Source organism: Colletotrichum lupini, chromosome 10 (assembly GCF_023278565.1).
Source record: "Colletotrichum lupini chromosome 10, complete sequence".
Classification (NCBI taxonomy): domain Eukaryota; kingdom Fungi; phylum Ascomycota; class Sordariomycetes; order Glomerellales; family Glomerellaceae; genus Colletotrichum; species Colletotrichum lupini.
This window is the reverse complement of record NC_064673.1, coordinates 2884518-2908212: the sequence shown is the minus strand read 5'-3', so window position 1 is coordinate 2908212 and position 23695 is coordinate 2884518. Positions and strand designations below refer to the sequence as shown.

At 54.0% G+C, this 23695-nt stretch overlaps 7 protein-coding genes across 7 annotated transcripts; 4 read left to right on the top strand and 3 right to left on the bottom strand.

Annotated features, from left to right (window-relative positions):
- Positions 1-578: 578 nt before the first annotated feature.
- Positions 579-3071, top strand: CLUP02_18018 (uncharacterized protein; the record flags this gene model as incomplete). The annotated part of the gene is made up of 11 exons (XM_049296922.1): positions 579-710; positions 770-883; positions 940-987; positions 1051-1345; positions 1417-1693; positions 1807-2137; positions 2232-2492; positions 2551-2582; positions 2644-2661; positions 2744-2819; positions 2898-3071. The coding sequence occupies 11 exons, from the start codon at positions 579-581 to the stop codon at positions 3069-3071; spliced, it is 1758 nt and encodes a 585-aa protein (XP_049138146.1).
- A 72-nt stretch (positions 3072-3143) lies between these two features.
- Positions 3144-3872, top strand: CLUP02_18017 (uncharacterized protein; the record flags this gene model as incomplete). The annotated part of the gene is made up of 1 exon (XM_049296921.1): positions 3144-3872. One exon carries the CDS (start codon positions 3144-3146, stop codon positions 3870-3872), a length of 729 nt encoding a protein of 242 aa, XP_049138145.1.
- A 635-nt stretch (positions 3873-4507) lies between these two features.
- On the bottom strand, positions 4508-5386 carry CLUP02_18016 (uncharacterized protein; the record flags this gene model as incomplete). Its single annotated transcript, XM_049296920.1, has 3 exons — positions 4508-4923; positions 5120-5252; positions 5360-5386. The coding sequence occupies 3 exons, from the start codon at positions 5384-5386 to the stop codon at positions 4508-4510; spliced, it is 576 nt and encodes a 191-aa protein (XP_049138144.1).
- Positions 5387-5779: 393 nt separating this feature from the next.
- Positions 5780-6895, top strand: CLUP02_18015 (mitochondria fission 1 protein; the record flags this gene model as incomplete). Its single annotated transcript, XM_049296919.1, has 5 exons — positions 5780-5995; positions 6103-6145; positions 6230-6311; positions 6342-6435; positions 6566-6895. 5 exons carry the CDS (start codon positions 5780-5782, stop codon positions 6893-6895), a joined length of 765 nt encoding a protein of 254 aa, XP_049138143.1.
- A 76-nt stretch (positions 6896-6971) lies between these two features.
- CLUP02_18014 (ankyrin repeat protein) lies at positions 6972-13815 on the bottom strand (the record flags this gene model as incomplete). Its single annotated transcript, XM_049296918.1, has 17 exons — positions 6972-7001; positions 7075-7192; positions 7247-7353; positions 7420-7705; positions 7772-9393; positions 9448-9679; positions 9755-10023; positions 10090-10191; positions 10291-10456; positions 10528-10670; positions 10807-10849; positions 10903-10963; positions 11104-12083; positions 12134-12712; positions 12767-12791; positions 12850-13716; positions 13800-13815. 17 exons carry the CDS (start codon positions 13813-13815, stop codon positions 6972-6974), a joined length of 5646 nt encoding a protein of 1881 aa, XP_049138142.1.
- A 1994-nt stretch (positions 13816-15809) lies between these two features.
- CLUP02_18013 (fungal specific transcription factor) lies at positions 15810-18589 on the top strand (the record flags this gene model as incomplete). The annotated part of the gene is made up of 2 exons (XM_049296917.1): positions 15810-17419; positions 17473-18589. 2 exons carry the CDS (start codon positions 15810-15812, stop codon positions 18587-18589), a joined length of 2727 nt encoding a protein of 908 aa, XP_049138141.1.
- Positions 18590-18641: 52 nt separating this feature from the next.
- CLUP02_18012 (uncharacterized protein) lies at positions 18642-23459 on the bottom strand (the record flags this gene model as incomplete). The annotated part of the gene is made up of 11 exons (XM_049296916.1): positions 18642-18772; positions 18881-18957; positions 19039-19132; positions 19223-20249; positions 20334-20669; positions 20751-21209; positions 21323-21401; positions 21451-21467; positions 21534-22548; positions 22600-22984; positions 23060-23459. The coding sequence occupies 11 exons, from the start codon at positions 23457-23459 to the stop codon at positions 18642-18644; spliced, it is 4020 nt and encodes a 1339-aa protein (XP_049138140.1).
- Positions 23460-23695: the final 236 nt, after the last annotated feature.

Sequence of the window (23695 nt, the reverse complement as noted above, 5' to 3'; positions counted from 1 at the left end):
CTGGAACGAGCAATTAGTGGGGCTGCTGTGGAATGATGTCAAGGGCAGGAGCGACTCGATGGAACATGGGCTCTGCGACTTCCATTTCCATTCTCATTTCCATTTCTATTGGATCACTTGAAGTTTGGAAGGAACGACGGGAAATGGACGGGGACGGCCGGGGGAAGGAAGGGACCGGGAGGGGGCGGGACTGGCAAGTACCTCCATGTGTGACACGGAAAGAGCGCGGATGGACAGGAAGGAGCTTAGTATGGAAGGCAGGAAGGAGACACTCGAGACCCTTGCTGCGTCGAGCTTCCCAAATCCCAAGGCGCCTCATCATCATCCTCTGCCTCCTCTGCCTCCTCTTCGTTGCCTCGTCCAAACTTTTTCCTAAATCGGAAGAAGAGCGTCACTGCCACCGAGGTATCTTGCAAAGATGCCCTACCATGGAATCAGACCCCAGTCTCTGCGTCGTCTCTCGAAAGTCATGCCGCAGCCAAACACCACGTCGGTCGGTATCTTCGGCGTGTAGCGCATGCACCAGCTGCAGAAACGCACAACACAGACACAGCCACCCTACAACGACGACACATTCGATGCCCGTCGAATCCTCACCGGCAAACCCCAAGCTGACGAATCACATAGAACCAATACCTACATACGTGACCAGTCCAGGCCGCACCCTCCAATACACCTCCACAGCTTCCTATCGCCAGAGAGACCCCAAAGTCCCATCGCCCGCTTGTCAGTCTATCGGGTCTAGGGCTGCGTCTAGGTCTGCACCTAGGACAATAAGAACTCTACCGGTTGCATCGCCGTGCCTCGACCCCTCCGCGGTCTGCGCTCGTTGGCCGTCGCAAGCTCGTTCGGGGAGCTTTGGCTTCTGACGATCACCATGCCTGTTTTTGCTGTGGCGTCTGCCTTTATACCAATGGCGCTGGCTAACAACCACACAAGGGAAGCATGGGCCGTGGGAATCTTGCAAAGAATGCTATAGACCACGGAGTACACCGACACTTCTTTCCCCAAGACAACCGCCAATGGTCGTGCTGGTCTGGTCTGGGGTAGATGGAGTTGACACCGACTGCACAACCAAGACATCCACATGCACCCCGGGATTTTCATCCAGCTATCCGGGCTGTGACTGGAGAAAATCAACTGCTCGATGTTGATATCGCGGGGAAATCAAGACCATCTTGCCCGCCCGTCCAGGGCCAACCCGGTGCGGCAGACGGCAGTCATGGTCATGGCTCGTCTCCCAAAGTTCGCCATGCCGAGCGTTTCGCCCTTGCGAGGGATCTTCGCTATGTCGGCCTACCGTTGACAAGATCGGTCCAATCTTTGCGGCTCACACACCACCGTGGTCTGCTGCATACATAGAGAACGCTAAATCATTACACACATAATTAACGTTACCTCGACGGCACACAAAAGCTACATTTCTCGAGCCATTCTGCCCCTCTTTGCCCGTTGCTCGTCGCTGTCGAGCTCTGACTGGCAACGTTCGTGTGTTCTGGACTTGCGGGGTCTACAGTTCGGAATGCCTACGGTACTCTCCCCTGCACTTTCCCCAGACCTTCCATACAACGCTGACCCTGACCCTGGCACGCCTTGAGTATGGAAATGCGGAGACGCGGCGATTGGTTTCGGACAACAAGCGGACTCATCTCACCGAAACGAACCTCTTATCTCTTTGCCTACCAACCACATGGTGGACTTGCATTTGTCTTTACCAACCAATGTCTTGTCTGGCGACGCTGATAGCGGCATGATACCTATTCGTACACACACACGCACACACACACAATGTCTGCCCATCCCAAGTCCGGAACGCACGTTTGCTGTCTTTCGTCACTCTCCCATGAACACCAGGGCGCATTACTTGGGCAATGGCTCGCAGGCAAAGGATTCCGACCCCCGGAGGCGCATAAGTCAAGACGCTGATTCACCCGGCAAACTCTGTTTTCCGCTTCCTCCCCACAGCCGTTTCTGTCAGTCAGAAACACGTCGCTCTTCACATGGAAAAAAGACACCGTCCAGGAACTGCAAACTCTGTTCCCTCATCCGTCGTCCCAGCGGGATTCAATTTGAACAACATTCAATATTGGATGGCCTGAAGTACCCAGGCGTGCCAGGCTCGGAAAACGATGACCCTGTGGAATACGAAAGAGAGCCCACAGGCCCTACGACGACAAAGTAGGTGTTGCTCAAATTCTCTCCTTGCCGAAGCCCCCGTACATGGCGGGCAGAAAAACTCTCCTGGCAAACGAAAGCTCGAGCACATAGTCAAGATCACCACAAAATCTACTCGCATTCCATCATCAGCCAAGTCACTGGCAATAGGTGTAGTCTCCCCTCGAGACCCTGTAGCTTGTGATAGTGCAGCTTTCGGCTTCTCCAGTTTTTCCTTTCACTCTGATAAGGTAGCGTTACACTGCATCGAACGCCCCCTCGGACAAGAAGGGCTAGGAGACCAAGGACAAGGGCAGAAGAAGACAAGGGCGGTGCTAGTGCTTTGTCGCTAGCTTCCGGCATGTGAAAGAGACAAACAAAGTCTCGATCCGACAGCGACTGCACCCCTACTCTGTACGGGGTGCTGCGTACTCTTTTCGCTTTCTCTCCGGTGTGGTTCAGACCCCCCTCCGTACTGCCACACCCCAGAGAGCCACCAACCTCTAGGTTTGAAGGCTCGCTCCCGGCTCCCCTTCGTCTCATCCCAATTCTCTTGAGCATACCTCTCCCGTCTGCCATGTCTCTGAAGTTTTGACTTTAGGTGTGCACCAAATCTTCCTACGCAATACCTGACATTCCGTTGCCGCATCATACAAAACCGCCAGGTTTCCATCCACACGACTTTTCCTGGTTTCCCCCCCGTTTATGTTTCCAAGTGTTGAAGGAGCGGGAATCGTTGACAGTGGGCTGGGTATTACAACGTTATCGAACGATCGGACCGCCGACCGAACGACAGTGACCGGATCGTACGACTCAGTCACCGGGACTTACTGGTCACACCCGGAGCCACCCTCCTGCTTCACCGAGAGATAAACCGCGCACCGGCCAAGTTTGAGGAAGCTGAGGAGATGTTGTGAACGAGAGGCTCATCGAGATATCAATCATCACGACCCCAAATCAAACGGCTTTTACGTCTACCAATCGCAGCCATGGCTCTCATCAACCCCGTATACGCCATCATTGTCCCCTTCCTCTTTCTCTTCACCATCCCGCTAGCGATATTTGCCGGGGTTACGACAACACTCGCCTTCACTGTGCTTATATTCCGAGTCATTCTCGTCTACTTTGATCTCGCGATATCTCTGCTTCCGTCGTACATTACCGGTCGTCCTAGGTATCTTTCTTATGCCTCCAAGGCACCAGGGTCCGGTAGTCCGTCACCGTCGCTAACGCCCACACGGCGTTCCGCCTCGCGTCGCGCAAGACGACCGTCTTCTGCCTCCGCCGTCTCCGTCGGCACAATAACACCCATATCGGAATCAGGAGGCATCGGCTTATTCCCATCTGTCGGTATCGATCGGGATTATGAGGGTCTAGGTGGCTGGCGCCTAGGAAACGGAAACGATGATGAGTTGTGGATGACCATCAATTCACGTATCGAGTTGCCCGATCGCCAGTATCAACGACATCACCACAGAAGCCCCAGCGGTGGACCTACCACTCCAGGTGGCGGCGATGGCTACCTCATGATGAAGGGAGGTCGCAACCGGAGCCCAGAAAGCAACCGAGGCGGGTATACTGCTATTGTGTCGCCCAACAGCTCAAGAGCACGGACACCGACCAACACGCACATTGCCTTTACAGCACTTGATGGTGTCGATGGCGACTACTTTCCATCATTATCCACCAAGTCGGTAAGGAAGGTTGCCGTGGCGTGAGAGAAACGATTGCTACTGGTGCGCCGGTGGATGACGAAAAGTGATCATTAATGGATGCGGAAAGAGAAAATCATGGTTCTTATCTCGACTCCCTCGCCACGAAGTTGACGAGAAAAGTATGCCCTCGAGAGTGGGTGGTGTAAGAGAGTTGTGTGGATCATTTTCCTTTGTCTACATCCGGGATACAGGGCATGAATCAAGTCCCTGGGTCGGGCAATGGTAGGAAGGTCAGGTAGAACCGGGACATCCTCTATGAAGGACAGTCTCAGGCAAGGAATGGGAATATTGGCCCGGCGAGGCTATCTACGGACAGGATTAAGGACAGGAACTGGGAGTCTGTAGGCGTTTGGCTGTATCACTCTCAACAACAGTCCAGACGGACGATCATTGAATCAACAATGAAGAAACCATCAATTTGAATGCGGCCATCCGCTGTTGAAGAAACTGGATTTCATGTTCATGTTTCATGTGAGTGACGGGCTGTGTTTTCCATCATTCATGGAAACGGTAATTATTCAGCTTTTGTAGAATCGTGAAGAAAATTGTCTATTATTCAAGACGTGGTATCTGATCATAAGTCCAAACGCCGTCATCAAACCCAAAACAGAAGCCAACCTCCCCTCTAAACCCCTCATTTACAAAGTCTGCCAAAAGTAATTGGCATAAAAGAACTTTGAAAACTTCTTGTCCATATTGACGACATGCACATCCCCCTTGCGATCATTCCTCACAACCGCGCGCGTGAACTCGCCCGTGCCGCCACCGTCCTTCCCGTCGCGCTCTATCTCGATGCCCAGGCTGCGGTACACTTTGAGCCGCAGCAGCACCTCGTCGTCGACGGGGTCGCGGCGGCGCGCCTGGTCGTCGGCGGAGCCGTCGAGGCCTTGGATCTCGAGCTCCTGCAGGCGGGCGTTGAGGTCTGCGGCCTGTTGGGCGAGGCGCTCTGCTTCCATTTCTGCGTCGGATGCCGCCTTTGCGGTGCGGAATTTTGTGGTGTCGAGGCGGGCTATTTCGGAGGCGTGGGCGGTGGAGGAGTGGGCTGAGGTTAGTTCTGCGTGTTGGGATGTCATTGTGTTTAGTTGGCGGGAGAGCTCTGTGGGAATGTTAGTTGAGTTCGATATTCCCATTATTGCGATCTTGTTTGGAGGTGTTTGTGGTCTTTGGAGTAAGGAGTGGGTCGTGATTGTTGGGCGACAGGAGGCTGGCTTGTATTCTGGAGGAGACGGGAGATGGTGACCGGGACGTACTCTTGAGGGCATTCTCTGCCTCGCGGAGACGCAGCTCGCGGGCCTGTTGGAGGGTGGAGAGGGATTCATTGATGCGGGCGATGGCTTGCTTGTCTGGTTGGATGTTGAAGTTGTCGATCGTGTGCGAGATGAGCTGTTGGCGCGAAGGGCATGTCTCCCGTTAGCGATTCGCTTCTCCGAGTAGAAAGTAGATGCCGTCAACGGTGCGGGATGACGGGGGAATGGAGGGGGGAACCTTACCGTCGCGGGCTCCTCTGCCAAAAGCATCTTGGCTGATTCTCTTGTGTTGTCTCCGTGGAAGATTGTGTAAGCGGCTAGATGGAAGTGCGTATGCGCGGGGACGTAGAGTCGTGATGTCGCGTTGTTTTCGTGGGTGGTGTTTGGTGTCGTTAATTGATTGACTTGGGTCGATGGATGGATGGATGCGACTAGAAATCGTGCAGGTGGGATAAGGCACGGCAGAACAAACCAGCCTAAACCCAACACAGAAATCCCCCAAACAAAAAACTGTCGCTGCCCGTCAGCCCCCAGCTTACCTTATCGCACGGCATCACCCGGACGACAATCAGTGATGACTAAGTTTCTCATAGAGAGTGACCCCCTGTCACAGACTCAACAGCCCCACCTCAGCTTGTCTCCAGCACTCGTCATCCGCCACACATGACGCCGCCGTCGCCGCCGCCGCCCCAGAGTGGCCCGCCCGGCAGAGTCCCCACGCATCTTCAAATGTCAGAGCTTCAGCCACTCTTCCCCGATCCCGTTCTTCCCAGCTATAGCCTGCCGCCTTTTTCTCGATTTCTGCATTCAGCATCTTCCAACGCTTTGGCATCTTCAGCCCTGTCATACCTTGCAATCGTGACAGCTGCTTTCGAACCGGTACCTGATCGAACCTTTTAAACCCACGATACTGCTACGAAGTTCGAATACACTCGTACGATCCGTCAAAACAAAAGAAAATACCTTTACGCACGACGTTCCCATAGCCACGAGTCAACTGCACCATCGCAGCCATGGTTGATCTACCTTGTAAGTCGCCCTCCCCACCCCTCCTCTTCTATGCTGTGAACATGATGTGGCCGGGAAGTAATCCATGACTGATCATTTGCGCAGACGCCCTCGACGCAGAAACGTATGTCTTCTCATCTTCAAGGCCACCTCCCATCCCCGCGACACCCGATCATGCGATATCATCGTGACTGACAAAGCCCTCCTCACACCACAGGCCCCTCAAGGCATCCGAGCTCCAGGTCCTCCGCGCCCAGTATGAAAAAGAAGGCGACATGGTCGGCGTCCAAACCAAGTTCAACTACGCATGGGTACGATAGCCTTCCCTTCTCTCTCCTCCCCATGTAGCCGATGTCATACACCCCCCCCCCCCCAAATTCCCATACCCCATATTCATCTCCTTCTACCTTCCAGCAATTGCTGACTCCCTCGCAAAAACAGGGCCTCGTAAAATCAGACTCCCGCAACGACCAACAACTAGGCGTCCGCCTCCTCTCCGAAATCTTCCGCGTCTCCCCCGAGCGCCGCCGCGAGTGCCTCTTCTACCTCGCCCTCGGCAACTACAAGCTCGGAAACTACGGCGAGGCCCGCCGCTACAACGATCTCCTCCTCGAGAAGGAGCCCGCCAACCTCCAGGCCTCCAACCTGCGCCAGCTCGTCGACGACAAGGTCGCCAAGGAAGGGCTCATGGGTGTCGCGATCATCAGTGGTGTCGCGGTCGCGGCGGGTGTGGTGGGTGCGTTTTTGGTGAGGAATGTCAAGAGGAGATAGGTGTGACGACCTGTGAGAGACAGACAGAGAGAGAGAGAGAGAGAGAGAGAGAGAGAGAGAGAGAGAGTGGGATGGCCTATGAGGTGTCGGTGTGAGGGGCGGGCACCTGAGATGAAGACGATGATGAAAAGGAGCGATTGCATTCGAAGGGGGGGCGAGGGGCATGTAAAGGACGACACATGTGCGGGTATGGCTACGGCTGCATCGCGCACCGCTTGTGTCGAATCCTTTACCATCTCGTGCTTCTCCCTCTCAAGTATCTGGTAATGTGTATTTGTATGGAAGTAACGACGACGGCTATTTGTTTGACACCGGTGTACGGGGCGTATACACATCTCTATTCTACCTCACGAACAATATACTTGCAACAGAAACGCACGCAATTCCTTCTGCATTGGAGTGACTGTTGGGGCGGCCTTGATGAGATTGGGGTGAGATTGGGTTTTACGATACATCCTCTAGTGTGGTCACTTGAATCTGTTTGGATCTCTTGACTTCGCTACTAGCCGCTCATTCCAAAACACATGCATTTCACATTGGGACGGATACTGTCTGTTATCATACCGACTGCAGTACGAGATTTTATCCTGCCTAACCCTCGCCACCAAGAGGAGGATGCCCGTCTGTTTTCCTGTGACAAGGTCCCAAGTATGTACAGAAGACGCCCTGCGGGTCCTAAAAGTCTGACCCACGGCGGCGCGGTCGAGCTCAAGAAAAGAAATAACGGTCTCAGTGACCAATGCTAAACGCCGTCGACCCTTGTCGTAATTCGTGATATGCCTACCGGCCGCGTTGGAGCCGCGTGGCTCGCTCAAATCTTTCATTGGCAAACCACCCAGATCCATTCCGTTCCATTAATCAATGCCACAAGCTTACTGTCTCCGTCTCTCACGCGGGTTGCTGTCTCCCGAACCCGATCCTCGAGAAAACTGGTTTCTCAGCCAATTAAGCGGGCCGTGATTAGACCCGGCATCCTGATTACTGTCCTGGTTGCTGTCTTGACCTCTGTCCCAATTTCCAGACGAGGGACTCCGCTGTCTAGCTCGAAACACATCCGACTGGTGTCGGCGGAGGCTCGGGGGCGAATGAGAGTCTCGTCTAGCGGATCGGAAGCTGGGCATTCGACTCGTTTCCTGGGGACGTTGCGGATCACTGCGGCCGGTGCTGGAAGCCCCGTAGCGTCCATAGGCTTCATCGACAAATGACGACTGGGGTCTCGTGGAGTCGGCAGGAACCGGGGGGGTCGTGTCCATGTAGCTCGGTCGAGGGGGAATCCCTCTCATCGAGTTTGCCCAGTGTCCCGGATCATTACCAGGCCAGAATGAGTCTTGGTGGCTCTCTGAAGAGCCAGACGCTGCTGCTCCAGGGTGGGTTTGCGAAGGGTTGTTGTTGTTTCCGCCGTTGTTTGAACCGCTCGCATTGGAATTGTTGTTATTGTTGTTGTCATTGATGCTGCTGCTGCCGCTGGGCTCTTCAATCGGCGTACGGCATATGGGGCAAGTATTGTGCTCCTTCAACCACATGACGACGCACTGGTCGTGGAACCAATGCTTACAGGGCAGCACTGTGGCATCGTCCCCCTCCTTGAAGTCGTCAATGCAGATTGTGCACTCGGTCTTGCCGTCGGGGCCAAGCATCTCCTTGTCGACCTTTTTGCGCTTCAGCTTGCTGAGCGCATCTTCAGTCGCCGGGGGTGCCGCGTTCGATGCCGGGTTCTGCTCCATCAACTGAGAGATGATCCGGTCCAGGGCCTCCTGAGTGTACACAGCATCGCCGTGCGAGGCATTGGCTGGGTTGAGCATGTTGAGAATCTCATGGAGAAGTGTGGGCGCTTGATTAGGCGCCCGCTGTCCCTGGCCTGGACCCATTCCGGCCGGTTGAGGGGGTCCTGCTCCAGCTAAGACGCTGCTGAAGATACTAGGAAGTTGGTCAGCATTCGTTCTAATGGAAACGACTGTGATTCGAGGTCCAGGCGGTGGCTGGCCACGAGGTTCAAGGCTGACGTACGACTGGAAGGGGTCACCTCCAGCTCCAGCAGGCGAGTTGGCTCCTCCTTGGTGAACATGGATGGGTCCAGTGGCGATCGTGAAGCTCGTGGTGCCTCCGGGACCTGTTCTCTGGAATGTGCGAACATTGCCCTGACCGCCAAAAATGTTTCCACCAGCGCCAAAGCCAGGAGGGCGAGTCTCGTCGGGAGGTCGCGGTGGCATGCCCATGCCGAAATCATTCACCATATCAATAAAGCGTCGAATAATCTGGTCGCCATCGTTCACGTCGGGGGGCTGGCGGGTGTTCGGGTTTGGGCTCTGTCCCGGGCGCTGGGAATTGTCCCAGATGGCTCGGTGTACGACGAATCCGCCTGGGCCGCGGTGCAGATGCTCCTCTATATCGGCCTCTTCAGGATCCGAATCGTCGTCGTAGATGTGACGTCTGAGTCTCGGGGAATCGTGAAGAGGAGGCCCGTCCTCGATCTCTCTAGGGTCGTTCTCGGGAGAAACCTGGGTGTATGTCAGAAGATGTGGCAGGAGGGGGGCAGTGGATATATATCGTACAATCTCTGTGATCTCGCTTTCGCAGCGAGGGCACTGCAGACCATGCTCATCTTGCCACCACTCATGGGAGCAGGCGTGACAGTAAACCACCTCTCGGCCATCCGTGGCAACCAAGTGCCCGCCTCTTGGGGTGTGTGAGTCCATTTCGGCCTGGTTGCTATTATAGGCGGCGAGGGCTGTTAGACCAAGGCCTACAGCGAGGCCGGCAGCGCGAAGAGCTCGGAACGCCAGACTGAATGATTTATGGAGTCGTTTTGGGGTGTTGGAAGCTTAGGTATAGGCAAGAGTTGCGCTGTAGTAGGGTGACTGGCGCTGAAGCTCTTGCGCAGCTTCAGATGCTTGCTGACAATAGCCGAAGGTGTGGATCAGAGTGGAAAAGAAGGCTCTCGAGGAATGCCCAACGTTGGGGCAGGCGCAATGCAAAGTTGGTATTGGTGTACGGTGTAGTGCGCAGAACGTCAGCCGAAGCGATGTTGGGGTCGTTATCGGTGGAGAACGGAAGGTGCGGTAGGACAGCGTTGTAATCTTAGGTCGGCAGGTACCTGGCAGGTGAGAGCAGCGTGGAGAGTGGAAAGCCTAGAGTGCACAAGGTCAGTAACTCAGCCTGCTTGAATTTTACGGAAACCCCAAAAGGCATATGACCAGTGAAGAGTAGATGTGAGAGGTGTGTCCTATGAGTTGTGTCTTTGGCATGTAATTCGGGTCTGTGACCGGCTGCCGCTTTGGGGGTGGTGGGTGATGGAGCTGGGGAATGGAACCAGAAAGACGTACCTGAGCTAAGCCGAATAATGGGGCATGCGCATATCTCCAATAGTAAGGTCACAAAAGTGAACGGAAAAGGACTGATCGCCACTGCTGCGGAGTAAGGTGCGAGGAAGAAAAGGAAAAAGGCAAAAGGAAAGGTGGTGGAAGAGAGGTGTGAGGGTGTTGGGTGAGGTTGTTGGGATCACAAAAAGAGAGGCCCGCGGCACTGCTCAAGCTCGGGATGATGCAGTGGACAGTGAGTGGACTGGAGAAAGAAAGAGTGCAAGCGCACCCGTCACGTCAGTTAGCGCTGTGCTGCTAGGCTGGGGGAGGTACCTCTTCACCGGAAGACGTGACGTGATGGTTGTAGTGGGGGTTATTTCCCGGCTTAGTAATCTTGCATTGTCCGGAACACCGCCACGAGCCACAACGGCATTGATCAGTGTCTCCACTTTTAAGCACCTCTCACCTTCTACCGGCTTCGGTGTGGCAGTGCGTCTTTTACCACCCATCACATTGCATCACCACCTCGCACCAAGTCTTCCGACATTCCCCAAGCAGGTATGACCCCCCGCTATAGGTGGATATCATGCTCTAAACACTTACACCACATACCTTATGGACACTGTTCCAGCTGAAAGAGTGTGGCTTGGAAGGTCTGTCAATAACCGTTCAGTGCCTCGGGATCAACCCCAGCCGAGTTTTGTGTACTCGATGCTCACGCTCAGGATGTCTTTATTCAACTGTAGTAACCCCTGCTGGTAAGAAGATGCTTTGCAATGGTATCAACTCAGGAGCCCTCATCCATATAGCTTCTCAGTCTCGCTTGTGCAAGAGCGTCTTCCATCGCCCACTCATCCTCAGCTCCCCTATCCCGATTCCAAGTCGGCGCCCTTTTTGCCCCCGCCGGACTCATCTCCTCCATGAGCTTGACGACCTCGTGGTGCTTTCGACTCGTGGCCAGGAGCCGACTAGTCTGCCCACTCGTATCCCAAGAATCCGGATTCGCCCCGGCCCTGAGCAGCAACATGGCCGCCTCGACATTATCCTTCCAAAGGGCCACAAACAACGGAGGCGACGAGAACCGTCCGCCTCTCTTGTTGACGTCGACCTTGTACTCAGGTCTCAGTATCAACTGCAGGACAGACGTCATGTTGAACGACGCGGCGTAGTAGAGCGGTTCCGTGTGCCGAATGACGTCCAGGTCCGCCGAGCGCAGGACGAATTGCACCCACGCCTCAAAGGCCCCGCCGTGCGAGAGCTTCTTGGTGTCGAAGAAGTCGAGGATGAGCTTCTCGTCTTCGTCTGCGAGGGGGAAGCGCTCAGAGTGGATGGGCCACATGTTTGTAGCGTAGTTGAGCAGCGGGTAGGCTGCGAACCTGGCCTTCACGTGCCGGAGCTCGTCCAAGGGGCCTGTGGTGAAGGGCTCGAGTCTGAGGTAGGCGAGGCACTTGCGCATGATCTTTTGGTGACAGGCGGCTGCGTCCAGCGCGTATTCTGAGGCAGAGGAAGTTCGTATCCATTCTGATTGTAGAAATGTGCGGATGGAGTCGTGGGCGAGGGTGACATGGTGGTCGCTTGCGTGGGCTAGGTCCTGGCAGATCTCGATGATGGCAGAGGGGTCGGTGAGTCGGTCGTCATCGTCAATGTCGACTTCGTCACCTTCGAGGACGATAGCTTCGGCGAGCTCGTTGAGATGAAGCGGCCGGAGAGAGAAGCAGAGCCAGGCAAGAGCCTCGCGGGCCATGACCCGGTCTTGTTGGGGTACACGGGTGAGGATACCGGCGTAAAACCCGTTGAGTGTGGACGGGATATCGACCAGAGCACGTCGTACGTCTCTTCCAGTGCGGAGGGTGCTGAGCCTGTCCATGCACAATTTGGCCCATCGGAAGCTACAGCATTGTAAGTCTTGACCACAACGAAGTCGAGCCAGAGAACTCACGTCCCATCCGCTTCTGATGTGACCTTGTCTTTGATCTCGGTCCGTATTTTCGCACTCAAGGACTGGAAACTGTGTTCGCTCGAAAGCCTTTTCTCCACATACACCTCGATATCACAATCTATAGACTGTGTGCTCATGTGTTGGACGTATATGCTGGGTTCAAGCTGCGCCGGCTCGCGCGTACAAGTAACCAGGACCCGTAGGTTAGAGTGTTTCGAGCAGAGGTGCAAGAGGGCTTCGACAATGACAGGTTCTTGGCTCGTCTCGTTGAGGGCGTCAATCATGAGATAAAAGGCATCAAATAACCCCAGAGCTTCGCCCATCACGTCGTAAATCTGTTCGACGGTAAGGTTGTTCTGCGGGATCAGGTTGTTCCCCGACTTTCTCAGCGGCCGGACGTGGTCAAGGATGCTGGGGTTTGTCGCTCCTATCTGAGCCAGGATGGAACCAAAGACGTTCGGGACGGCTTGGGATGCCGCATCGTCTAGGGAGCAGCAGTGGAAACCGACACCTATGTTGCCGTTCTCTTCCGAGGCCTCATCGATAGGGTGTGCTCTGAGGTCCCCAACGAGTTGCGAGCTTGTATCAGTCAGCACGGCATGGACAACGAGAGAGAGTCTTATGTATGCTTACAAAAGCACCGTCTTGCCGGATCCTGCTGTTTGTTGCGTCAATGGGATGCTGCACGGACTACAAATATGGGCAACATGACTTACACCTTCCAGTGATCCAGAATACTGGCCGATCAGTGGAAGTGCTCCTTTGCCATTCCAGGAACGTCTTATCGACTATCCATCTGCCAGTGCCCGGCGCGCGATCCTGCCTAGAACTGACAAGCTTGTCCTCACTATCGACGGGCGAGAGCCACTTGAGCAAATCAGCCGTCTCCTCCAGCATCCGATCCGTCTTGCGCGCAATAATATCCTCATGCACAAGCGCCGTCAGCTTCTGCATCTCTGACAACACAGATGCCGTAGTATCGAGTGAATCCCGCATCAGTACCATGATGAACCAGGTCTTGGCTCTCTCGACAGTAGCAAAATACGTCTCTACATCGCCCTGCCGAAAAGGCCAGGCAAGACTTTGGGCAGCGCGGCCCAAGGACGACGTCTTTGGCGTACCGAGCTTCTTTCGTATGGCGTCGAGGGTCTCCTGAGTCATCTTGAGCATGGCGCGAGCCTGCTCCTGTAGCGGGTTATCCATGCTACGCTCGTTTTGTGTGCGGAAGTGGTCCATTGCGCCTTTGAGGGCAAGGAGCTCCTGGATGAGCTTGCGGATGTCATCTTTGGCGGATTTGACAGCCGAGATGTATTTGCAGAGGCGCTCTACTACTTCAGTAATGCAGAGGGCGACCTCTATTACGGTTAGGGCTTCGGCCATTGGGTTGCCGCATTTAGCACTTTGATGTAGGCTGCGACTCAGAAGTATCGTGTTTGCGGGTAGAGGCCATAGCTGCAGGCCAAGGTTTTTCGAGTTTGTGTGGGCAGAGAACCGCCAATCTGTGACAACTTGTGGCAGACGATGGTGGCGTCTAGGCTTTTTCTCGATAATGGAGCTCAAAAATAATAGTAAGGCTGGAGAGCCTGATAGTCCAGGGTCGATCGACAGACGTCAGAACCGGAAGCCAGACGGGTATTCGATCAAAGTATCGGGAGTCCAAAGTAACGGGAGTTCTTCAACATTCGAGGGCCGTTCCGCGGCCGGGGAAGCCCCGCGCGCACGGATCAAAGTGAAGGTGGGGGATGAGGGTTGGTGGGGTTTGTGGCACGTGCACGAGCTTAGCGAGACCTTAAAATGTCTTGCGCTAGCGGATCTCTGCAGGGACTGGCGTGAAGAGCATCATGTCTCTCTGCTGTTTCATTGAGAATGGTATCATCAAGCAGCCTGCCATGAATATGTCCGAGTCTGCTGTTACTTGCCGAGAAGTTCCCGATTTCAATAACATACTTACCATGAGTACTCATCTTCGAGATGTGAGTTGCTTAAAACATACTTAAGTAAGGATAGAATACTGCGTGAATGATAGTAAGGAGTCCTGGACACTTCCAGATGGACATTTCGACACCTTAACATGTCTTTATTCCCAAGCTCATGTAAACAAATACCGGTGACTGGAAAATCATTTGCATCTTACAACACGTCTAGATCCGTCTACAGCTTAGACTCCTAGTAGTGTTGCTGCTACGGATATACTACGAATACAGACTGCGATGTACAGTGGAAACCCCACTACGCCAGCCGCATTACAGGATAACTAGGGTATCCCTTTCTTCCCGGCTCGCCTCCCAATTCGTGGAGCTGCGGGCCGCGGAGGTATTCAAGTCGTCCCAGCCGTCAGGACTCTGAAGGTGAATTGTCAGCAAAACTCTTTTCCAAGTTTTTCTTCAATTGCTCATTTTCTGCGACCAACAGCTGGCCCCTGTTGAGACTACCTTACCTTGTCTAGCAGTGCAGTGCCACAGTATGACGGAAAGGCAGGCAAGCATTTTCTTTCCTTCAACAACCTTATACTCCGCCGGCGGCCTCACGCAGCAACCCGGCATCTGATTCCACATTGCGCCGGAACAAACGTGCCTAGGCCCGGATCTACCTCTCCACTACCGCAATCGCCTGTTGGCCTGCCGCAACCCAAGTTAATCCCAGCCTCTGTGCATTCCGGCCATAGGTAGTCGTCAAGTCAAACATTTTGGATTTCTCATCACACTTTCCAGAGACCCGGAACAGCAACAGAAGCCGCAGTGCTTCTCCCACCGGCGCCGGCGCGAACTTTACTTATCCGCTTCGGCCCCCTTCTCAGCGTTTCCTTGACGCATTGCGGCTTTTAAGCAACACCTCACCTCACGCATAAGTTGCCTCAACCCGAGCATTTTCTGGTACGTAATATGCAAGTAGCCAATTCGCATATGCAATATTGTCGTTAGTCCCCCGAACTGCCCGTGGCTGAGATGCGCCAGCGTCACCTTTGCTCCAAGACATGTGCTGCTTTCTCGCCCAACCGTTATTCTCAGTCATCCTTTCAGTGAGAAATCTCACGTTCTGATGACTGTGTACCAGACAACTCATAAGCGCCCTTATAAAAACCAACCCAAGGCTGACTCGAGGCTGCAATATCGTCCAAAGAGCACAGCTGCTTCAAAACCGATGACATAGCGGCAGCCCACCAGTCTTTAAGTATTATATCGTCATCAAAGGCCAAGCCTCGATAATCGACTCCCTTGGCTCGTTATCAGGCGTCGCGCCAACTCGCACGCTCTGCACGCCCAATAGCCTGCCGCTTCTTTATCTCAACGACAGGGTACCTTCAACATCGACGGAGAGGTGAGACCCCCGCAGCCCGCGAACCACCCCTCCACACCCCTCTCTCTCTCTCTCTCTCCAAGGTTCTCGCTCCCGTCCCTGCGGTACCCCCTCTATCGGCATCGGGTATCGCTGTCTTGCAGCTCTTGATTCTTATTGCTCCGGTGGGGGCTCTGGGCTGTCACTTCAGCTTGCTGCCGCCCGTCGCATCCACCCCGTCTCCCGGGGACTTGCTGTCCCCATCTGATTTCCACATCTCCGCGCACCGCATCAAAGTTGGACTCAGCATCTCCGGTCGCTCACCTCACCACTTCCGGTGTGTCAACGTCATCTCATTAGTTCGGAACTCGGCAGCCAGAGACGTGTCTTGGAAAGAAAGATGGACGATCAAGATCTCCTTTTGTCGTCCACATCCGGCGGCTCCCTGACCAATCCCCCGGAACAGCCTTCTTCATCATCCTCGTCTGCACCACAATCACAACCACCGGCGGCCAAGAAGAAGTCGTCGCGCAGAGGAGGCGATTCGGCGTCACAGAAGCGGCGCTGCGTGAGCACAGCATGTATCGCCTGCCGCCGGAGGAAATCGAAATGCGACGGAGCCGTGCCCAGCTGCGCTGCGTGCGCCAGCGTTTACGGCACTGAGTGCGTCTATGACCCAAACTCGGACCACCGCCGCAAGGGCGTCTACAAGGAAAAGGTCGATAGTATGAAGGCGCGCAACTCGACACTGCAGATTCTCATCGAGGCCATTCTCAACGCAAACGAGGATGAGGTCCCCGACATTGTGAAGAGGATCAGGACCTGCGACAGCCTTGACACTGTCGCTGAGCAGATCTTGAAACATGAGACTATGCTCCAGGAAGCCGAGGATAACGACAATGGAGACGACGGTTACACGATCGACATGCCCATCGAGGGTGAGAGGGAACTCGCTCGCAAGATGGGCGAACTGCGCCTCGAGAACGGCTCAGTACGCTTCATCGGAGGCACATCACATCTCATCTACCTCGGCGACTCAGGCGACGCCAACACAAACGAACCCGAATCCGACGCGAATCTCACCAATGAGGACCCCGTCACCAGCTGGACCAGAGTTACGCAAGATAAGGAACTCATTGCCCACCTCATGAACATGTACTTCAACTGGCACTACACGTATTTTACGACGCTATCAAAAACACTATTCTACCGTGACTTCTTCAAGGGGAAGCACGGACTAAACTACAAAGGCACCATCTACTGCTCACCACTCCTAGTCAACGCCATGCTATCCCTGGGGTGCCACTTCACCAGCGTGCCGGGAGCGTACGGGACGCCGGGGGATAGCCGTACAAAGGGCGACCACTTCTTCGCCGAGGCGAAGCGCCTTATTGTCGAGAACGATGAGTACGAGCGACCCAAGCTCACGACCGTCCAGGCCCTGGCGCTCATGTCCGTCCGGGAGGCCGGCTGCGGAAGGGAGGCGAAAGGCTGGGTGTACTCGGGTATGGCTTTCCGCATGGCCCAGGATATTGGCCTCAACTTTGACGACGGCGGCATGTCCAATGACAAGGAGAATCTCGGCGAGCACGCCGTCGACGCAAGGCGAATGACGTTTTGGGGTTGCTTCCTCTTCGATAAGGCGTGGTCGAACTATCTGGGTCGCCTGCCGCAGATACCCAAGAACTCGTACAACGTGCCCAAGTACGACGTCTTTCCCTCTGAGGATGCGGAACTGTGGGCGCCTTATACGGATACGGGGTTCGATCAGACGTGCAGTCAGCCGTCGAGGACGCGAGCCGTGGGGTTACAACTCTCGAAGCTTTGTGAGATAAGCAGCGATTTACTTTTATTCTTTTATCATCCAAATCACATTGGCCGCTCGAGTGGGAAATCGGTGGAACTCAAGAAGCTGAGCGAGCTTCACCGGAGGCTGGAGGACTGGCGAAAGGAATTACCAAACGAACTGGAACCAAAGGAAGGACAACTCCCTAACGTAATCCTCGTACAGTAAGCCCACCACCACACCCTTCAACAAACTCACGATACTAACATCATCCCAGCATGTTCTTCCACCTCCAATACATCCACCTCTTCCGCCCGTTCCTCAAATACACACCCGCAGCCTCACCCCTCCCATCTCACGTCTCCCCACGCCGCATCTGCACAGCCAACGCCGGCGCAATCTCCAAACTCATGCGCCTCTACAAGAAAAATTGGAACCTCCGGCAAATCTGCAACATCGCCGTCTACATGGTCCACAGCGCCTGCACGATTCACATGCTCAACCTCCCCGAGAAGACAGCCAAGCGCGACATCATCCACGGCGTGAAGCACCTCGAGGAAATCGCCGAAGACTGGCTCTGCGCGCGCCGCACGCTAAGCATCATCAGCGTGCTGGCGCGAAAATGGAACGTCGAATTGCCCGAGGAGGCCGAGGCCGTGCTGCAGAGGACGGACGAGACGTACGGCACGTTTAGTACCTCGGACGTGCCGTCGCCGAGGTCGAATCTCACTGTTGCGTCGTCGCCTTCGCCTACGCAGGGCCCTGTTTCGCCGGTGATGGGGAAGCCGGATCAGTATAGCCCGCTTAATCAGTTCGCGCAACCGCAGACTGGCGAGCAGGATGTGGCGCCCAGTCCGACGGATCTGCTCATGGCGAGCGCGTCTCTTGCGCAGATCAGCGGCGCGAGACCGCCCTCTCATCAATCTCACAACGGGTTGGGAATGGGTCCAAATTCCCTCGGCGGCTGGTCCCAACCCGGACTCACCCAGTCAATACCGACATACCAACAGCAACAACGTTTCACACCAATGAACAACAACCTCGGGCCATCACAGACCTCCCGCGCCGGACCTACCAGCGCGCGCCAGCAGCAACTATCCCCCGGCCAGGTCTTCCAAGGCCTAGACCAGGACTGGTTCCTCAACGACGGCGCAAAGTGGCACCAGAACTTTGAGGCGTGGAATATGGCCACGTCTCAGCCCGGCGGCGGAGGCGGAGGCGGGATGCCGGCGAGCGATCAGATGTTTATGTTTTCGAGCGGGAGTGGGGGTATGCAGCCGCCGCCGCAACCGCAGCCGCAACCGCCGAGGCAGTCGTCTGAGGATACGGCGAGTCCGAATTTTGAGGGGCTGAGTTCGATTGATACCCATGGGTGGTTGCCGGGACTGGATTAGGACTTGGGCTTCCATTATAATCTACCTTCCCAGCAACAGAGTTCATGTGTGATCATATGGATTGAGCATAGATGAATGAATGTAAAATCAATGCCGCGTCTTCCATCTTACTTTTGTGCCACGATGCGCTCCCAAGATTGAATTCTCCGCGACTTGGAGAGGCTTGATTGGTCTTGAAATTGACTGGTGATCGAATTTGGCAGATTCGTCTTCTATCAATATTTTTCGAGTTCGAAAGTAGAGGCTTCTCGCAGAATACCTGAAATATAGAAAAGTTTCCAACTTAGGCACTTCCATCAGATGTGTCCAACTCCTTCACATGACGAGTGTCTTCTTGCTTTCCTACCCCCACTGCAAGCTTCTCTTCACTTGCCGTCATCACCACACCGAAACGTATACGTTGAGAAGCTATTTCCGTCGATAAATCTACCCCATCCTTCCATCCTGACGGAGATGCTAGAGATATATACTTCGAATCCCTGATCACCGTTGAGACATATCCCAACACCTCGGGACCACGAGCCCAATGCTTGAAAATGACCCCTACAACAGCAGACAGAAAGAGCAGCGAGCTCGAGAAAAGGAAAGCTGCCGCCCAAGATTTAGAGATGGAGTACCTTAGAACCAGCTCACTGGACTGTGCAACAACGGTCTGATTGGTTTCGAGCGAAGCTTCCGCGTCACTTCCGGTGATTTGAAAGGATAATTGGCTTAGCAGCATATAGGTATTGATAAGTTGACTCAAGCGTACTGATACATCTGCCTCTGTGATGTTCTCCAAAAAGCTGCGTTCGGTCGAGGACATGCCCCGGAGGGTTGGGTCCTGGATGTAGTAGAGAGACACATCGGACTGGTAGGAGACGATTCCCCCAACAGTGAGCGGCATCTCTCTAGAAAGATAGTTAAAGTTTGGTGGAAACGAAAGCTGCGAGACTGCCTCAGGAGCGTGCTGCCTTTGGGAAGGACGCATAGCGGCTACACTGCAATTGTGCCGAGAGTCGGATGAGAGACGCCAGCAGTTGACTTTCGATTCGACATATCTCTGTCTGACTCCGCAGTAGGTTCTAATAAATCCCTCGGGGGAGTGCATGGAGCTGGCGGAAGCAGCCTGAAAGAGCAGGGTGGGTTTGCCGACCTCTATCCCGCTCTCACCCTGAAATAGAATTGGTCTCATTGCCTTGTCCGGCTGTATTGCCGGGTAGTTTTCTGACCCATTTACAGGTTCGTCCTTCCTGATGGCAAACCAGACAGGGTCAACAAATCTGTCAAGAGACAAACTCCATGTCGTTGCTGTCGAGCCTGACCTGGTCGAGCTGTACCCATGCCATGTCCCGTTCAAGAGCCTGGACCTGTTGGTAGCAGCGCGGTAAGTAGTACCGAAATCTCTGAGACCTTCGTCTGATATCAAATCTTCCCGGATATCTTCCGATGTGACACTTCTTACGATCTTGGTAAGGTTTTTGCATTCGAGGTGAATGTAGTCGGACTCCAGCGAGAAAGTTGCGTTATCTTCGTTGAGGTGCATGAGTGGAATGCCGGCCAGGGCGGAGTACGGGTTCTGAGCAGTATCACCGGTGATGTTCTTCCAGTTCTCGTCTACACCGTTGAAGAAAGGTATTTTGACGTTTCCCCAAATGTCCATATTGTCGTTCTTGATTTGCTAGGGAGCGGCAACGAGAGAGGTGTAAAGTGTTGCGAGTGAGCGGAACTTGGAATAGGTGTACACCACAGAGCTTCCACTCACTTCAGAGTTTCCCCAATCTGCAAGTTGGCTCCTGGCACCGCTATCGAAGTATATCAGGCCCGTCGATTTCATGTTCGGCTCAAGACGAGACGTATTCATTCGAAGAAGCGACTGTGTTCCCAATGGAGAGAATGTCCACAAAAAGACTAGGAAGATGCTCAAAATATTGAATGAACGGAACTGGACGAGGGTGAGTGCAGTTGCACCGACCGTTCTGCTGCCGAGCAGTAGTTCGAGGGATCGTACGGTGGCACCATTCTCGAGTTTCCACCGAGCTGCTTCGGATACCAATCTGCCAACGACTGAGGCGAATAGGATGGGGAAGACGGTGGCAAGCTGTATAGCTGTCAGATATTTTGACTCGATGGCAAAGATTCATCATAACTGGCAGTATATGGGGTAAAAGGTCAGACTTACTACGTTGATCGTATTCCCCCGTGTACCGCGGTCTTCTTCAGTGATTTGGGTTCCGTCGGAACGCCAAACAATGAGACCAAATATAAGGAGACCCAGTGTTGAGAGAAGAGCAGCACAGTCGGTGAGAAATACGAAAAATTCGAATTTGCGTTTCGGACATTTGATTTGAGAGACAGGCCTCTCATCCGTGGCGACCGTTTGGGATTGGGCGAAAGTCTCCCGGGTTGTAGGTGGTGCTCCTGAACCGGTATCACCTAGATTATTTGGCAAAGCATCGGCGAGGTCTTGGGAGTGATGCGATAGCTCATCAAGGGAACTGACGAGCGAGTCAACTGATTGACGACGATTCGAGGCTGTGGGAACTGAGCGACTGCTCGACCGGTTGCCGAGCAAGCTCGCAGAAAGATTCTCGGGCGCTTCCGTCATCCTTTCAGGAACGAACTCAAGACTACTATGGAGCTGTGGCGCTTTCACGAAGTACCGCAAGAGCAGCAGAGAGAATTCAAAGGATTTTAAGCAAGATTCGGCAAACGTAGGCTCTCAAAATAGATTCCATGGTTGCCTGCACCGACATGAACTGTTCTGGTGTGGAAGATCAGGCGGCCAATGGGAGAATGGATTGCTGACCCGACGGTGGCAGCGAAAACACCACTATGAAATGATTTGTTTTGAGGTTTCCATAGCCTTACCACCTATCTACGGCGACTGCGACGGTTCCTGTCCGATCGCAGCTTCAATGCCAACTTCCTTAGGGAGCCACCAACACCTTCAATCATCGCTGACATCGAGGGTCTTGATCATATCGCTCAACTCGCAAACCACGCTCTCGTACACAGCCTGCTGCAAGCGCGGCTTCAACAAGTCGTCACCGAACCCAAAGTCACACTCCAGACACTTCCTGGTGAGGTCCCTATACTTCGGCCCCAATGTAGGGACCTGTCGCGATAGCCTCCGAACGCTGAGAACGTCTTCCGGGGCCTCCAGGCTCGACCATCGTCCGATCTGAAGCAGAGTGATACCGAGACTCCAAAGCGTCAGGTTGCGTATACCGTATTCCAACTTTGCGCGCTCGGCGGCGGTCTCTACTTCGTTAGGGCCGCCGTCGCTGCTGTCCTGCACGGCCGTCGCCTCTATCCCCTCCATGCTTCTTGGTAGGCTTGCAGAGGATGACTGGACAAAGTCGAAGCCTAGATGGAGAGTTCTAATGCATCTGGAAAAGTCCCCGCTCATCTGGAAGAAGGAGAGGTCTCGAAGTGTGAAGTACTCTCTTAGCCATGGTGTCGAGTAGAACTTGAGAACCGCGCTGACCATATCACGAGCCAGTTTGAGTTGGTCGATTATGGAGAGCGTGGACTCGGCGGAAGTCATCAAGACGTCGTTCATTGACATCAGAGCTTGAGACGTGGTCATGGTATGGTTGTGGTTGTCCACGGATCCCGGGTAAATCGAATGCCGGAATGGATCTTGCGATGAGCTGTCAATGTACCCTAGACATCGGTCGCTACAGGCCTCCTCCGAGGCAAAGTTGAAGACGCTATTCAAGGCAGGACATAGACCCTTTGAGCACAAGTTGACTAATGAGCCCTGTTGATTATTGACATTTCTCGTTACGTCAGATTCGTCATCTTCTTTGCTGGCCTCTTCTCGAACGTCTTGCGAAAAGCGAACCTTCCTTCGTTTCTGTCGGGGTCTTTCGTCTGGACCGGGTGCAGCCGACGTAGAGTTGTCCGGTTCAGCGATCCAGGTCCGTATTTGTGATCGTACCAGTATTCTAGCGAGCCTCTCTTGTGCCACAGCCCTATAGTCTTCAGCATAACACCCCGACGGTCAGGGCATGAGCAACGCTCACCTATCAGTAAGCTCATGACCCATACAGGATATAGCAACATGCATCTGAACATCATCTTTGACTGTGGTATCCAGGAACAGTCGAACAGTGTGGCGCATGCCGAGTACCTCTGAGGAAGTACTCGAGGTCGACCAAGCTTCAGCAAGGGCTTCGTGGAAGGCTTTCGATGCCCTTCTGACTTGACCGATATGCCCGTATTCTTGGCTTAGTTTTCCACGGTTTGGCTTCGCTGCTGTAAGCTCATTCTTGTTTCGCCTCAGCTCACTCCTCTGCTCTCTGATACGTTTGAGGTCGTCGATGGACGATCGCAGATCTTGGATATGTTTCTCGAACCTGGATTCGTCCAGTGAGATCTTCACCCGTCCGCGAAGCCGGCGCACAGCGTCTTTGAGACATTCGCCCTGTGATTGTATTGAAATGTCAGTCCTCTCTTCTTTCGTTCTCTTATGCCATGTTCCACCTGCCTGTCGGCACTCTGCCGTAAGTCCATCGAAGCAGCGGAAGTCGTCCTGGAAGCTTTGCGCCGCGCCAGCGATGTCTTCAATCACACCCTGGCAGACATCATAGTCCTTGTCTAGTGCTTTTCTCATCTTTTCCTCAATTTGATTGCTATGCCATTGTTGAGTGTCCTCATTCCTGAGCATCAATGCGATTGTCTCTTCATCCTCAACAGTTCGTCTCAGCAACAGGTGGATCTCATTCGTAAAGAAGTTCAGTTGGCGGTCAACTTGCTTTTGGATGCGCCGGATTTCTCGCGAGTAGTGGCGAAATGTCTTGAATTTCTTACGAACAACAGAGCATGCCTTCATTGCTCCGCCGACCAACGGCAAGAGGCCCAAAGTCAGAGAGAATGGATCCATTGGCAAAACCGTTCAGAACTTGAAGATCATGATCCTATCGTAAGTGTGAGTTCCTTCCCCCCACCTCAGAATGTAAGAATCAGGCTGTTGGTGCCAGGTATGGCATGGCAGGCGGCAAAAGACGTCGGCTCATTGGTTAAAGCACCGGTGCGCCTTGACGAAGCAGGCTGACGATTGTGTTGGAACATACCTACCCCGCTCAAACCTGTCAATCTCACATTCATTGCCTACATTCC